We start from the raw sequence: 14,442 nt of genomic DNA, 5'->3' as shown, positions 1-14,442 counted from the left end.
TCACCTTAGAAAAGTTACTTCCTTTTATTTGAGCTTCTCTTTTCTTATTATATTAAACTATCATTAGTCTTAACAAATGCTTTTAGATCCTTAAATTTAAAGTTCATCTACAGAGATGCTGAAAATTCAGAAAATCATTTTATGAACAAAAGCACTTTCAAAAATGTCTAAAAACCATAGAAATAAAGGAATAGGCTACTGTTATAATGTGTTATCAGAAAGGTACCTAGCGCTCTTTAGTTTTAAATTATTCTTCAGTTTTTGCATGTTTAGTACATTAGCATCTTATTTCTACTAGTATTTGGCCTCCATGGTTGTTGATAGTCTTTGACTTAAAATTCTAATGAGTTTAAGTCCGTTGTAGTGAAGTGAATGAACCTAGAGCCTGTTATACAGAGTAAAGTAAGTCAGAAAGAGGAAAATGTCATATATTAACATATATATGGAATCTAGACAAATGGTACTGATGAACCTATTTGCAGGGCAGGAATAGAAACGCAAATGTACATACAGTATGGACTTGTGGACACAGCAGGGGAAGGAGAGGGTGGGATGAGTTGAGAGAGTAGCAGTGACATATATGCACTGTTGTGTGTAAACTAGACCGTCAGTGGGAGGCTGCTGTATAGCAGAGAGAGCTCAGCTCAGTGCTCTGTGATGACCTGCAGGGGTGGAGTGGGGGTGGGGGAGGGAGGCTCAAGAAGGAGGAGATACGTGTGTACATACAGCTGATTCACACTGTTGCACAGCAGAAACTAACACAACATTGTAAAGCAATTATCCTCCACTAAAAATAAGTAAATTTAAAAGAATTCTAACTCTTTAACCATCTGAGAAAATAACTAAGTAACATACGAAACAAACAGGTTCCTTTCCAAACATGTTCAATCATACTCTCTGATTTCTTCATACTGACTTCTGTCCTGTGAAGAGGGAGCCTTAATTTTTTTGTTAAAAGGAATTTGAGTCTTAGGTTAAGCTGTTTGCCTAACATGACATCATATTTAAGTCGCAGACTCAATGTCTGAATCTGTGTATTCTGACTCCCAGTAACCTGTGATCTTCATCCCACCCGTCACCACTGATGGCTCACTTTTGCACTAAAGCTGGAAGAGACTCCTGGGGCATGTGTCGCGCACGGGTTTGATTCCTAGTTCCCAGATTAAGAATCTAACTGTGCCCCCCTGCACACTGCTGCTATTTCTTTTTCCCAAAACATATTGTAAGATATCATCGAGTCATATGGTCCCTGGTATTACTTTAGAATTGAGATGCTCTTTGAGCCCAAATGTGTGTACCATACTCATAAAACCAGCGTTGGGAATACGGAGATTTATGAAACAAATGAAGTGTCATTTAATTCTCTGCTAACGAAAACTACTAAAAATTTTCTTTTTTTGGTTGTTTTATATGAGAAGGAGGAAGTGTCTTCAGAAAAATAAAGGTGTTTGCATTGGCTGGGCTTTGCTTGGATTTCTGCTTTAGTGGAATTATAATAAATAGGTTTTAGGTTTTCAGCAAATAAAATCAAGTATAAATGTTTTGTAAGAACATTATTGGGTGGTTTAGAGTATAAACCCTTGAAATAATTACTTGGCTCAACAGTTGCTAGAATTGTTTCTGTTATAACAGTGTTTTCTAATGCAGCTGGGCCTTCCCAGGTGACACTGGGAACCCGCCTACCAATGCAGAAAACATAAGAGACATGGGTTCCATCCCTGGGTCGGAAGATCCCCTGGAGGAGGAAATGGCACCCCACTCCAGTATTCTTGCCTGGAGAATCCCATGCACAGAGGAGCATGGCGGGCTGCAGTCCATGGGGTCGCAAAGAGTCGGGCACAAAGAAAGTGACTGACCACACACTAATGTAGCAGTCATAAACAAATGATAGTTAATAGTTTTTTGGAGCTAAGAAATTACTGAAGGTAATAGTATAATCAGTAAGCTACATGTTAAAAATATTAATTGAAGGGCCTGCTTTAAATGATGGACATATAATGTATCTTAGAGATATGAGTGGTGATGCTACAGGGACAACTATTTTGACCAAGTAAATTACACAAAAAGCTTTAGAGTAAGTTGAGGAAATGGGAAGGTGGTAAAAAAAAGAAGTCTTGGTAAGGAGGGAAGGAAATACAGAACATTCAGACATTTACCAGTCGTTTTCCTTAACAGTGACAGGACATCTAAAACCATCCTTTGTGGTCAAAGACAGGATATGGAAATTCTGTGTGCTGTATACGGCCCAGGCTTAATAAGACCTTGTGTCTTTCTAGAGTCCCAAGGATATTTAGCAGAATTTCATTAGCAGTTTCTGAGTCTAGTGTATCAGATGCTCATCATGGTATGTTTCCATTCAGGAAACTGACAGAACAGTTGCAAGCTTAGTACCCTCATGTACTGAGTGAGTAAGGTAACAACAGAAAGTCCGGTGGTGTGAATGAGCCTTTCATCACTCTGAAAGGACTCATTGCTCATAGTTATGGCATCTAAAAAACTGTTACCTCAAACCACAGGTACTTTTGAATCTCTTGGCTACAGATTCCTACTGGCACCACCACAGCTTAGGAACAGATGGAAAACTTTAGCTAAAGTTTCTTCATTATCAGAAAATTATGTTACATTAAATTACTACTTTTAATTGTGAAAATTGCCTCTGCTCTTTGTCTTATGCTTAGCCACTTTCCACTTCTTAACTCTTCTCACTTTCTCTGTTTATTTTGTGATGCACATATTTCCACAACTTAAACTTTCAGAATACAGAAAAGTTGAAGGGGTAGTACAGTGATCAGTGTCTTTGCTGTGTGTGTGTGTGTTTTGGTAGAACCATTTGGAAGTTGCAGGCATCATAATGTGTCATCCCTAAATGCTTTCGCATTAATTACCTAAAACATAGTCATTCATCTATACAACTGTAATACATTATGTGATATACTTTTAAGAAAGTTCTTATAGTGTTTGTGTTGGTCTCAGCTTACTTCGGTGATGCCATCAGCTAGCAGTGCCTGAGGGCACTCACCTGGGCCCTGGACTACTTGTGGCCCCCACCCCATGAATCAGTGTTGTGGCAGACAGGCCCTTGTGGCTCTAATGATTGCTACATACACCTCAGCAACAAAAACAAGGTTTATTACTCACAAATCCTGGAGGGTACATGGCATGCCTAGAACCACACAGTAAAGTGTGTTTAAGGAGAGCATGAACCTTGAGTCATGACTTTATTGGGGTCCAGGATGGGGTGCCTTGAGTTTTGTGGGTTCATTCTTTATTAGTGGATTTAAAACATGAAAGCAAGAATTAAAGCATGGGAAGGAAAAGTTCCGGTCACTCAAGTGGTCAGTTATGTGGCTTACCCAGGACCTTCTAAGAGGATGGCCAGGCCTGGCCCTTTCTCTTGTGAAGCTTATTTATTTGAGATGATTATCTTTGAAGTGAATGTCGGCAACCAAAAGCTTAATGTCGGGCACTTAAATTATTATCAGGAAAACTAATTGTCAGGTACTTACACTAGATATAATTTAACATTTATTCATTTTTCTATTTTAAAGACCTGTAAAAATTTTAATGGAAAATTGCAGAGATTCATCAGGCTTCTCTCTGAGAAAATATCCCAACAGTTAGTCCATAGATTCCTCTGTTTAATGCTTGGCTGACATCACAGAATCTTTCAGTAGATGTTATCGATAGATAGTAACACGACAGACAACGAACAAAAAGTAGTAAAAGTCCTTACCGCTTTCAGTGTTTTTTGGCATGGAAAGGTAAGCTTATTTTCTTATTGGAATGGTCATAGGACCCCTGGCAGGGGAAGTGACAACCCGCTGCCGTATTCTTGCCTGTAAAGTCCCCTGGACAGAGGAGCCGGGGAGGCCACAGTCCATAGGGTCGCTGAGAGTCAAGACACAACTGAGCACTCACGCCGTCATGATTCCCCACACACTGCACTGTGGATTTCTTATGATCACCAATGAGTGATTCAAGAAACAAAGCTTGTGGAAAGGGATGCTGACCATGCTTACAGGAAATAGAAGTGCCGTCCTGATGTGCTAGCTCATAGTGACACTATAAAAAGTCTCCTGATGATGCACTGTTTTTCCTTGCTGAGAGGAAGGCACTCTGGCACTCCTGTGGCACTCTGCTACCTCGTAATAAAGATTGTAAGCTGCAGAAAGCTTACTTGTTTGCTAAGCTCTTTTAATAAATATTTTACAAGCTTCGTCAGTTAAATTTGTCATCTGATGGACAGCGTCTGCATCTTAAAGTGATTCAGCAGCAGAGGAGAAGTGATAATACTGAACTTGAGGCCTGGCAGCTCCTGTCTCAGATGTGCTTTTGTTTTGCCTTTTAGGTATTCCAAATGCCGCTAGAGTTCTTGGAGCAAAATGTTTGCCAAGGTTTGGGAAATGCTTTCTTAGCAAAAGTGTTGCTCGAACCCAGGTCTCCTGCATTGCAGGCAGACGCTTTAACCTCTGAGCCACCAGGGAAGCCCTCTTCTCTCTAGTCTGGCACTTTGGAATTAATATGCTGACCAAATTTGTTACAAGTCTGTGTATTAACATCATGCATAATGATTATCAAACCTGTTCTTTATCACTTCACTATGACGGATTTTACTCCTTGAGAAAATGTCCCTGCCTCATAGTTTTTTGAATATCTCACTCTATAGTCTCCATATTAACTACTTTGTGCTAACATAACAACATATAGAGCTAAGCTGAGTTGGGTTTTTTTTTTTCCTGTGTGTATGTGTGTATATATGTGTGTGTGTGTGTATATGCATATGTGTGTGATTAGTTTTATAACCAGAAACGAGAACTTTTATTAACCCTGTAGTTACACACCCATTCAAAAGGAGAAATTAGAATGAATTTCAACTATGAAGAGAGTTGGAACATTTTATATTTGTACATATAGTAAAGCTGTAGTTTTTTTTGTTTTTGTTTGTTTGTTTGTTTTTTGCCACTACTAAGCAAAATTGATATGGTAAGGAAAATTATTTGTATCCAGAGGTTTAATACTAGGGCAACCTGTTATCTCTATATATGTTCATTGAAGATGGTGGGCTCCTTTATAAGAACATGGAAAAGCTTTCCCATGCTTACAAACCATTTACACTTATAGTGGAGAAAATTCTATTTGCCTGTTTAATGTTCTTTTTCGATAAAAAAGCCTTCCAGAAGCCTTTGATCCTTCTTTTCTGGATTATTATTAAACGTTTATCCAAAACTAGCAGCAGCATGTGTGTCTTTTGACTACTCTGCATTCTAAAGACGAAAGTGCTAGTGGACTTGGTAAGCACCTGTGCTAAAATGTTGAAGATCTGTAAATCCTAATGGTTAAATGTGTTGGGCCCTAGCAGGGGTATTGCTTGGTAAAAAATTCATCAGAAGCAAAACTGACCAGTTTTATAGACCAGAATATAAAATAAAATATATGCACATATGTAGAAATACGTAATTTTCGTGAGGACTTGTGCACAACTTACCAAAAAGTGTTTTGTAGTTCGCTACTGCCATCTACTGGTTTTCAACTCTTAAATGTCTAGCTACTGATTACTGTAATATGTGTCAATAGAAATAAAAGGGAATTAGATTTCTGTACTGAAATCTTTAAAATAGTCTTTGCTGAGGGCGAGATAAGATTTTCATGTGGTATATACAGCGCTTTTTCTGTAGTATGCTTTTGGGGAACAAACGCATAAGTCTTTCTCCACTATTAACACTGTGCCATTTTTCTGTTTGAGTTTCTGATCCAACATTCTTTCCCTTTGTCATCCCTTGCTAGTTTAATGGATCGGGAAGTGGCGTTGCTTGCTGAAATGGACAAAGTGAAAGCTGAAGCAAGTAAGATTGATCTTTATTAAAACTATTAGCAGTTAATAAGTACCTGCCTCTCAACCCCCATAACAAAAGCTCACGGTAAATGCCACAGTAAGAGTTTGTATATTTAGTTAAACAGTCTTGAGCAATTGTACTATGCTGGCATAGGAATGCTTTCAGGTGAAACAACTTTATAATAGCCTGTTTATCAATATTTCCAAATTTTAATATTTTGAATATAGATTTCAATGTCTACATCATGGTATCTGCCACCTCAGCACCAGCTAAGGAAAATCAGTTATCTTGCAGGTGCCTGGGGTTTATTTTGTTTTTTCCTTCAGTGACTGAATAATTCCTTTGGGTTTTCCTACTTGGGAAAAAGCCTTTGGCATAATCAGAGATGTTACCAGGTTGCCTACAATTAATATATATATCCCTGTCATTACCTCTTGCAGAACTTTGTTTTCTCAGGTTGTTGAAACTTCACTCAGTGTCTGTTTTCCTTGGCTAGGGAAAAAGTCAATTAATTGAGGGTTCAGGATACCCATGACTAGGACTCTTTGAAAGATTACTAAAAGAGATTCTGGAAGAATAGTCTAAGTCGAATAATTTGTGGGATTTTGTACAGAAGAATCCAGATAGCTGTTTTTGTCATTTCTGTTAAGGATTAGGTTAAAGATAGACAGCTATCTGAAAAGAAGAGAATGTCAACTGCACTTTGTACAGTGGCATTGATTTAGGGCTTTTCAGCAGTTTTTATCTTCGTGCATTGAATGCCAGGTTTGTAATTAGGAAGGTTGTTTCTTTTAACCTGCTCTCAAACTGTTGAGAATGGATATAGGTTGAGATGACTCACATTTGTGTCTGTGGTCTTGGGCCAGAGGAGGAGGCAGCTTTGAAGCACTGAATTGAGTTCAGTTTTGATCCATTTTAACCCACTCCAGTGTTCTTGCCTGGAGAATCCCAGGGACGGGGGAACCTGGTGGGCTGCTGTCTATGGGGTCGCACAGAGTCTAACACGACTGAAGCGACTTAGCAGCACCAGCAGCAGCAACAAAGTGTTGGATACATAGCAGAGATGCTATCCATTGTTTTTCAGAGGTGAGATACCACTTAAATTGAGTGGTATATCCTGAAATTTCTAGTGCCAGTTTTGGTCCGTTCTTGTACCGATGTGTTCTCTTTTTGAAGGTGAAGTTTCAGAGAGGAAAAAAGACATAGTCCTTCCTGTTGAGAAGAAGGTGCTTTTAAAAATACATCTTTTATAGGAAAATTTTAACATATTTCAAATAGAGAGGCTGATATAATTACCTCCCCCCCAGCACCCAGCCTTAACCAATTATCAATTCATGGCCAGTCTTTTAGTATCAAATTCAGAGCTACAGATTTTTGCTCAAATTCATCAATTTTATATCAGTATCTCATTGCTCCCATACTAAAAATCCTAGTCCTCAATGACACTAATGTAATTACTCTTTTACCAATAATATCAAATTTCTTTTTTCTTTTTTATGTATTATAGTTTTATTAATTATTTATTCATAGTACTTCACAGTTTAGGGTTTTACACACTCATTCATATCTGATCTTAACATCAACCTTACGGGAGATTTAGGTTTTCTGACTTTTTAATTTTTTTCATTTCATAAATGAAAAAGCTAGTTCCTTGGAAAAATGTGACTTGTCCAAGATCATATACTTAGGCTCTCTGAATTATATGCTATGTGTAGAAATCTGTACTTGACACGTTTGAGATTTGTAAATCTTGAGATTTGTAATTTTATCTTAGAATCCTAGAATGCTGAAGCTGAGAGAAAGTGAGTTTAGATACAGATGACAAATAGTCATTTGTATTTGTTGGGCCTTTGTGTTGAGAAACTTTCATATGCATGTTCCTAATTTATTGCAAAAGTGTGCCCTATTGCTTAACCTGACAGGGGTATGGGCAGCCCATCCACATTTGTGGCAAATCAGACTGAGAAAACCTGCTAAAGACCTTCCAGCTCTCTGTAACACCAAATGTAGCTCTTCAAAAATTCTGTTTTTTTCTAACTTAAATTTGGCTAATTTCTCAGTAGGTTACGGGATTCTGTGCATAACAGTTAGGAATTGAGTTTAACTGCATGCCACGGAATGGCCTAAATAAATGTGAGGTTCTTTTTCTCTCATGAAATGAAAGGTCCAGAGGTAAGCAGTCCAGGGCTGTAGGGCATCTCCAAAATAATATGAGGGACCCAGGCTTCGCTGTCCTTCTCCCCAGCCAGCCTTACAGGGTGTTTGTCCTTTGTAGTCCCTGGCTCTTTACTCTGGGAGACTTTTTATTATCTGTTATCCTTCATGGCCATACCTGATTTGTGCACCTCAGAGCAAACCGAAGATGATGTTTTTTTAAAAGCAGTAAAACAGACTTCCCTGGTGGTCCAGTGGTTAAGACTTCAAGCTTCCACTGCAGGTGGCTCAGGTTCCATCCCTGGTCAGGTAACTAAGATCCACGGTGTGGCCAAAAAAAAATTTTTTTCTAATTAAAATATTTAAAAAGTTATTCTACAAAAAAAGGCTGTGAACAATCTAAATATGCATCATTAGAGAACTTGAGTATTGTGGTATTCCGTATATGCAGAGAGTATATTAGGAAATATACATGAAAAATTGTTGTCAGTGGTTTCTTCCAGGGAGGGGACCACAGAATTAAGTGGAAGATTTAATTTATTTTTGGCTGCACCGCGTCTTAGTTGCAGCATGCAGGATCTGTAGTTGCAGTGTGTGAACTCTTAATTGAAGCCTGTGGGATCTAGTCCCTGACCAGGGACCAGACCCATGCCCTCTGCATTGAGAGTGCAGAGTCTTAACCACTGGACCACCAGGAAAGTCCCAGTGTACATGCTTCTTAATAAATTTTTTTTAACTGGGAAGAGGAGAAAGAAAAATGGCAAATGATTTATGAGTCTTTATGAGTCATAAAAAGTGTTTACCAGATAAACTGCCTTCAGAGTCCCTCAAGAAGGTGGAAACTGGACCTTTGGTATTTTCACTTTCTGGGTGGGTGGGCAGCTAAGCCCTTGGCTGTGCGAGTACACTCTGCAAGGCCTATATTTCCAGTCCTTCTTTGTCCTATTTAGCAGACCGTAAGAGTAATGCTCCCTTTCCCTCTACAGTGGAAATTTTGCTTAGCCGTCAAAAGAAAGCCGAACTTCTAAAGAAAATGACTGATGTGGCTGTTCGGATGTCAGAAGAGCAGTTGGTCGAGCTCAGAGCTGATATCAAGGTAAAACTTCCTTCTCTTTTCTGCCTTTCTTCTTACCTCGGGGACTAAGGTAGCAAATCTCCATAATTCATGGCGATATCCAATATATTGAACTCCTGACCCCTTCTTCCCAAACCTGGCCCTTTTCCAAGTTCTCTTGCTCTGTAAGTGGTACTGTCATCTGCCCAGTGTCCAAAGTGGAAACCTTAGAAAGTTTCTCCTTTTCCCCACAATTTAATCTGTCAGCAGACCTTGTCCATTTGACCTTCTGCACAATCTCATATCTGACCTTTTCTCTTTGTCTCCACCACCACCATCATGATCAAGCTACTGTGATCTCTTGCTTTGACTTCTGAAGTAGCCTCTTAACTAATTCCAGTTCTCCACTTGGCCACCACCTTGCCGTCCTCACCTGTTCATATCTGTTCCTCACACTACAGACCCTGCTTCAGACTTCCCATTGCTTTCAGAATAGTCTCTAATCCTTAACGGCCTGTAGGGCTCCGTATGGCCTGGCCCTGCTGCCGTCCTTTGCACATTGTCCCCCTTGTTCCCCGTGCTTCAGCTGTGCTAGCTCTCCTTGCCCCAGGCATACCTGTTCCCTCCTGTCAGGGCTGTTGCACATGCTTTCCCATCTGCCCAGAACATTCTCTTCCCTCCTTTCGCCCCAACTCCCCCCCAACTCCCTGCCCCGCACCGTTCCAGCTCACATCTCATTCCTGATCTCCTCATCCTTTCTGGCTTTCCTGTCGCATCCCCTGTTTGTGCCTTCCTAGCACACTTATAATTGTATGTGTAGTTGAGTAACCTGTCTTCCTCACTCGATAGGCACTACTGTGTCTCCAGGGCCCCGGCATAGTGCCTTGACACCTAGTAGGTGTTCAGTAGACATTTAAATGGTTGGTCAATTCTGATTTTATAAGACAAAAATGAAGAGTTTGAGATGTTGGTTATATTGTATTCTGTCTATAAAGATTACTTGGATTCAATACTCAGACATTTTAAATTCTTATGTAAAGAACAGTATTTCTGAGACTAAGATGGGAACCCAAGAGAAGCTGGGTTAATCATGGGTAGTTGTAGACACCGGCATTCTAATTAATTGTTTCTCAACTGTGAGCTGTATGAACCAAGGGAGTTGGCCTTCTCTGCTCCCAAGACCTAACTCTGCTCTTTCTGAAGTGTGAAATTTACTGCCATATTTAAGAGGAATATTTGCTGGGGAGGTTTTATAACAGCCTTTGGAAAATAAAAGCACAGACAGAAGATCATCTGAGACCTTACAGGCATCCCGGTTACCATCCTGACCTGGTCTTTCATGCAAACCTATATTTGTGTTAGCCCCTCACGCCTTCCCCTTAGACTATACTGGGGAGAAATAGTGAAGCCAGCAATGTAAGTTTTAAAGTACCATTTTCTAATTAACTAAGGCTATTTTGCTAAATTTTATGGAGAGTCTTCCTCGTATTGATGCCAGTCTCATTCAACTATCTGGGAGAAGCCGGAAACCCCTTTGGAATTAGATAAGAATTCTGGCTCTCATAGGCTTCATCTGTTCCCCTTCCCACGTGGTTGAAGAGCTGCTAGAAATATTTCTGCAGGCTGACTAAGGATCTGTTTCTCCACGTTTTCAGTGTACTGAAGTGGGTGCTGTGCAATTTAAATGTCTTATTTCCAGATCATTTTATTTCCGTCATTCCTGTTATGTCTTTGGCTCAGCAAACCCTAGAATTTGCTTCAGAATTAATCTCAGACTGATATTACGTGTCTGAAGGCTTTGTTATAGAGATTCATGAGCTTTCCTGAGCCACAATATACTCTGAAGCTTTAGGACTTCAAGGCCCAAAGCTAATTGTTATTCCTTCTCTCCCATTTATTGCTTCTAGGTGCATCCCAAGGATTTGATGCATTTGATTCTACCCCTTGAAAATCCAAAGTGGAATTAGGACACCCCCTGACAGAGGACTGCTCTGAGGAGTTCAGTTCTTCCAAATTATATCTAGGCCTTAACTTTTTTTTCTGATTCTTTTTTTCATCTGAAAAAATGATTCCAGGCTACCTTAGAAATTGTTTATTGAAATAGACCCCAGAAGCATTTGATTCCTGACATTTTTCTAGTCCCACTATTTCTATAGTATAGTTAGTTTTTGACCCAAGAGGTTGGTTACTTCTCAGCTCAGTCTGCTTAAAAGGATTAAATTACTTGCAACACAAACTCTTCTGATTTGCAGAGCTGACTTTTCACATGAATGATTTTCCAACTCAAGAAATTGTTCCTATTTCAAGGACTAACAAATCCTACTTTGTATAAAGAGGTACAGTGGGTTTCCTAAGGAAGTTTCTATTAAAGAACACCAAACCATTTATTTAAATGGAATCATTGTTGTAACTCTGGACATTTTTGCTGCCTCTGCCTGTGTATATAATGGAGTAGTGTGAAGAGTAGCCGAGAGTGGAGAGAAAGATGGCCCTCCATCGTGAGTTCCTTCTCCTTCCTTAAGTTTCCCTTGATTTACACCTAATGACCTTCATACAGCATTTCATAACGCTCCCAAGTGGACTTATCTTTAGACTCTTAAAGAAAATGGCTGGCTTTCGTCAGCCACCCAGCATTGGTAATATATGGCCACTTAGTGAAATTTGAAGCACAAAAAGAAATCAGTTGAAAGTAATCCTGTTTATCTGTTTATGGTTGGTTTAGTCGCTAAGTCGTGTCTGGCTCTTGTGACCCTGTGGGCTGTAGCCCGCCAGGCTCCTCTGTCCATGGGATTCTCCAGGCAAGAATACTGGAGTGGGTTGCCATTTTCCTTTACCAGGGGATCTTCCTGACCCAGGACTGAAGGCAGCTCTCCTGCATTGCATAGCAAGCTAGAAATCCCACACATTGTTTGTCTCATCTGGAGGTTTGTCTTTGTCTTTTCTCCAGCACTTTGTTAGTGAACGTAAATATGATGAGGATCTGGGACGAGTGGCCCGATTCACCTGTGATGTAGAGACCCTGAAGAAGAACATTGATTCATTTGGACAAGGTGAGATGGTGAGAGATTCAAGGTGCCGGAGACGGTGAGGAGAAGACCACCCTCTCCTAACTAGAAACTGAAGTGCCAGCTGGCTTCTCCCCTGACTCTCGCTCCCTCTTGGGTTTTGGTTTGCTTGCTTGCTTGCTTTTATGAAAAAGGACTCGGAGACACTTAACAAGTCAGTGAACACAGATGCTTTGAGCTCTGAGGATGGGCATTTCCCAGCTCCCTAAATTTGTGGTTGTTTTTTCATCATTTTCTGCTGAGCTGAGAGGTGTTTGGCTGCAGTGTAAAGGGCGTGTGCACTGGAGTCAGACCAGGTTTGAATCCCTGTGTCTATACTCTACACGCTGCCCTCAGTTGACTCCTCTCCAAAATGGAGGTAACACTACCTGCTTTGCCTGGCACATAACGGGGGTGGTGGGGGTGAGGAGGCGGGAACAGAGATGCCTCTAAGATGAGCACTTGTACGTGATGGATCAGTCAAACCTGGAGACCCTGAGCTCAGCTCTTCTGTTCTTTAAGTCTCCGTGTAAAAGTGAAATAAATGTTGGACTTAGGGCAGTGATTGTGAACTCAACATGCAGTGCAGTTCATTTCAGTTGCTCAGTCGTGTCTGACTCTTTGCGACCCCATGAATTGCAGCACGCCAGGCCTCCCTATCCATCACCAACTCCCGGAATTCACTCAGACTCATTAGCCCAGGCTTAAAACCAAGGAAAAAAAATCTAGGGACTACTTTTAAACCATTGAATTCTGACAAAACTTGAAAATGTTAATATTTTTCAACTAGATTGGTATTTTGAATTTGGAGTTACGTTTGCAGAAAGAACCTTAGGAAGATAGATATTTGTTGTGAAGACTAGTTCTGTTTGTACGTAACTCATCTTGCATCATTCAAATGTTTAAAAAAGAATTTAGCTTTTCATTTAACTTTTTCTTTCTTTGCGAAGTCGGTACTTTAGAAATGTTCCTTGCATAGGAAACTGAACATATGGCCCATACTATTGTTCCTAGGCTTAGTCAGCCACTGGAGCCAAAGCCAGGCGTTGAGGTGGTAGAAACGCCAAGAAATCATTAGTTGGTGGGGGGATGGGCCACTCTGACGGATTGTTACAAAGCCAGCGGGATTTGGAAGGCATGGAGGAAGAGGGCAGAAGGGAGGTTTTCCTTCCTGTTACCTCCTTAAAAGCTTAGCTTTACAAATACTCAGACAGTTCTTTATCCTAAGTTGCTCATTGTGAAATGGAGAAACAGGGAGAACATTACCAGGCGTGCTTTTCTATCATGTGACCACATCTTCCTCATATTTCTGTCTCAGTGTCCCATCCAAAGAACAGCTATTCGACCCGGTCCCGATGTAGCTTGGTCGCATCTGTGTCTTTGGGTAGCCCGTGTGACGCCTCTGCTGCTGCTGCTTCCACCTGCGCCTCTGCTCCCAGCCTTATAAGTGCTAACAAGAAGAACTCGGCACCGGGGGAGACGCCTGCAACCACAGCAAACTCCGGTGGCCGATCCTACCAGCCTCACCGAGAGGTAACCCAGCTTCCACACTGAGCGTGTTAGGCAGAAAAGCTATTAAACCAGCTTGTCACAGTTTAAACATGACAGCCCAGTACATGACCCGCTTCTCTTTATGCCCCTTCCACACCTATCTTGAATCCCTCCAGCCTCAGTTAGTTCCAGAGAAAGGGTTTGGTGTGTATGTTCCAGTTCACCAGCCAGTTTAGATTTCCCGTTGCCAGGACTACTGACTTTCTGATGTTGGCAGTGATCCCCGCTGTCGTAGGCAGTAGTCTTGCCTGGTAATTGGTCACACTGGGAGTCGTGCACCCATCTGGAGGTGGAAAGCACCACAGTGGCAGGTTCGCCAGAATGTGTCTGAAGCAGCAGCTCCCTGGAAGCGCAGGGAGAGCATCCTGGGAGAGAGAGAGCATGAACCAGGTAGGGCGGGGAGCAGACGCTAGAAAGCTGAAGCAGAGTCCATAGTTGCTTTCCCTTGATTTGAGGAAGATACCGTAAGAGCCATCCAAGGCAGTGCTGTGCATTACCCTGAAGTAAGTAGTTCTTCAGACTGGTATTACGTTGGAATTGGAGGACAAAAATAAAATCCTGTGCCATGAGCTCTCCGGGTTGTACTGTGAATGTGTTAAATGTCACAGCAGCGTGATTTAATCTGTGGTTCATGATATATAGCAAAGTAGATCATAGTGAAGCGTATTTCATTATTCAGATGTTCATTATCTTTACAAATGGCTTATGTTCTACAAAATTCAGACATGTGATAAGACACTTGCCCAATTGAGGGCTTAGAATAGCCCCAGAGAATGCTCTTTCTTCCTCAGCCCAGCTAAAGAAA

General features: G+C 40.9%; 1 protein-coding gene across 1 annotated transcript in view; it reads left to right on the top strand.

The window, feature by feature from the left end:
• Positions 1 to 14,442, top strand: part of SPATS2 (spermatogenesis associated serine rich 2) — a 154,919-nt gene that overhangs the window by 136,623 nt on the left and 3,854 nt on the right. Inside the window, exons 9-12 of the mRNA XM_027967373.3 lie at positions 5,785 to 5,843; positions 8,975 to 9,084; positions 11,990 to 12,092; positions 13,405 to 13,619. Of these exons, the coding sequence (XP_027823174.1) occupies positions 5,785 to 5,843; positions 8,975 to 9,084; positions 11,990 to 12,092; positions 13,405 to 13,619 (487 nt within the window). The remainder of the gene's footprint in view (positions 1 to 5,784; positions 5,844 to 8,974; positions 9,085 to 11,989; positions 12,093 to 13,404; positions 13,620 to 14,442) is intronic.

The sequence above is a fragment of the Ovis aries genome, chromosome 3 (assembly GCF_016772045.2).
Source record: "Ovis aries strain OAR_USU_Benz2616 breed Rambouillet chromosome 3, ARS-UI_Ramb_v3.0, whole genome shotgun sequence".
NCBI classification, from domain to species: domain Eukaryota; kingdom Metazoa; phylum Chordata; class Mammalia; order Artiodactyla; family Bovidae; genus Ovis; species Ovis aries.
The sequence above is the reverse complement of the archived record's forward strand: the minus strand, read 5'-3'. Positions and strand labels throughout refer to the sequence as shown.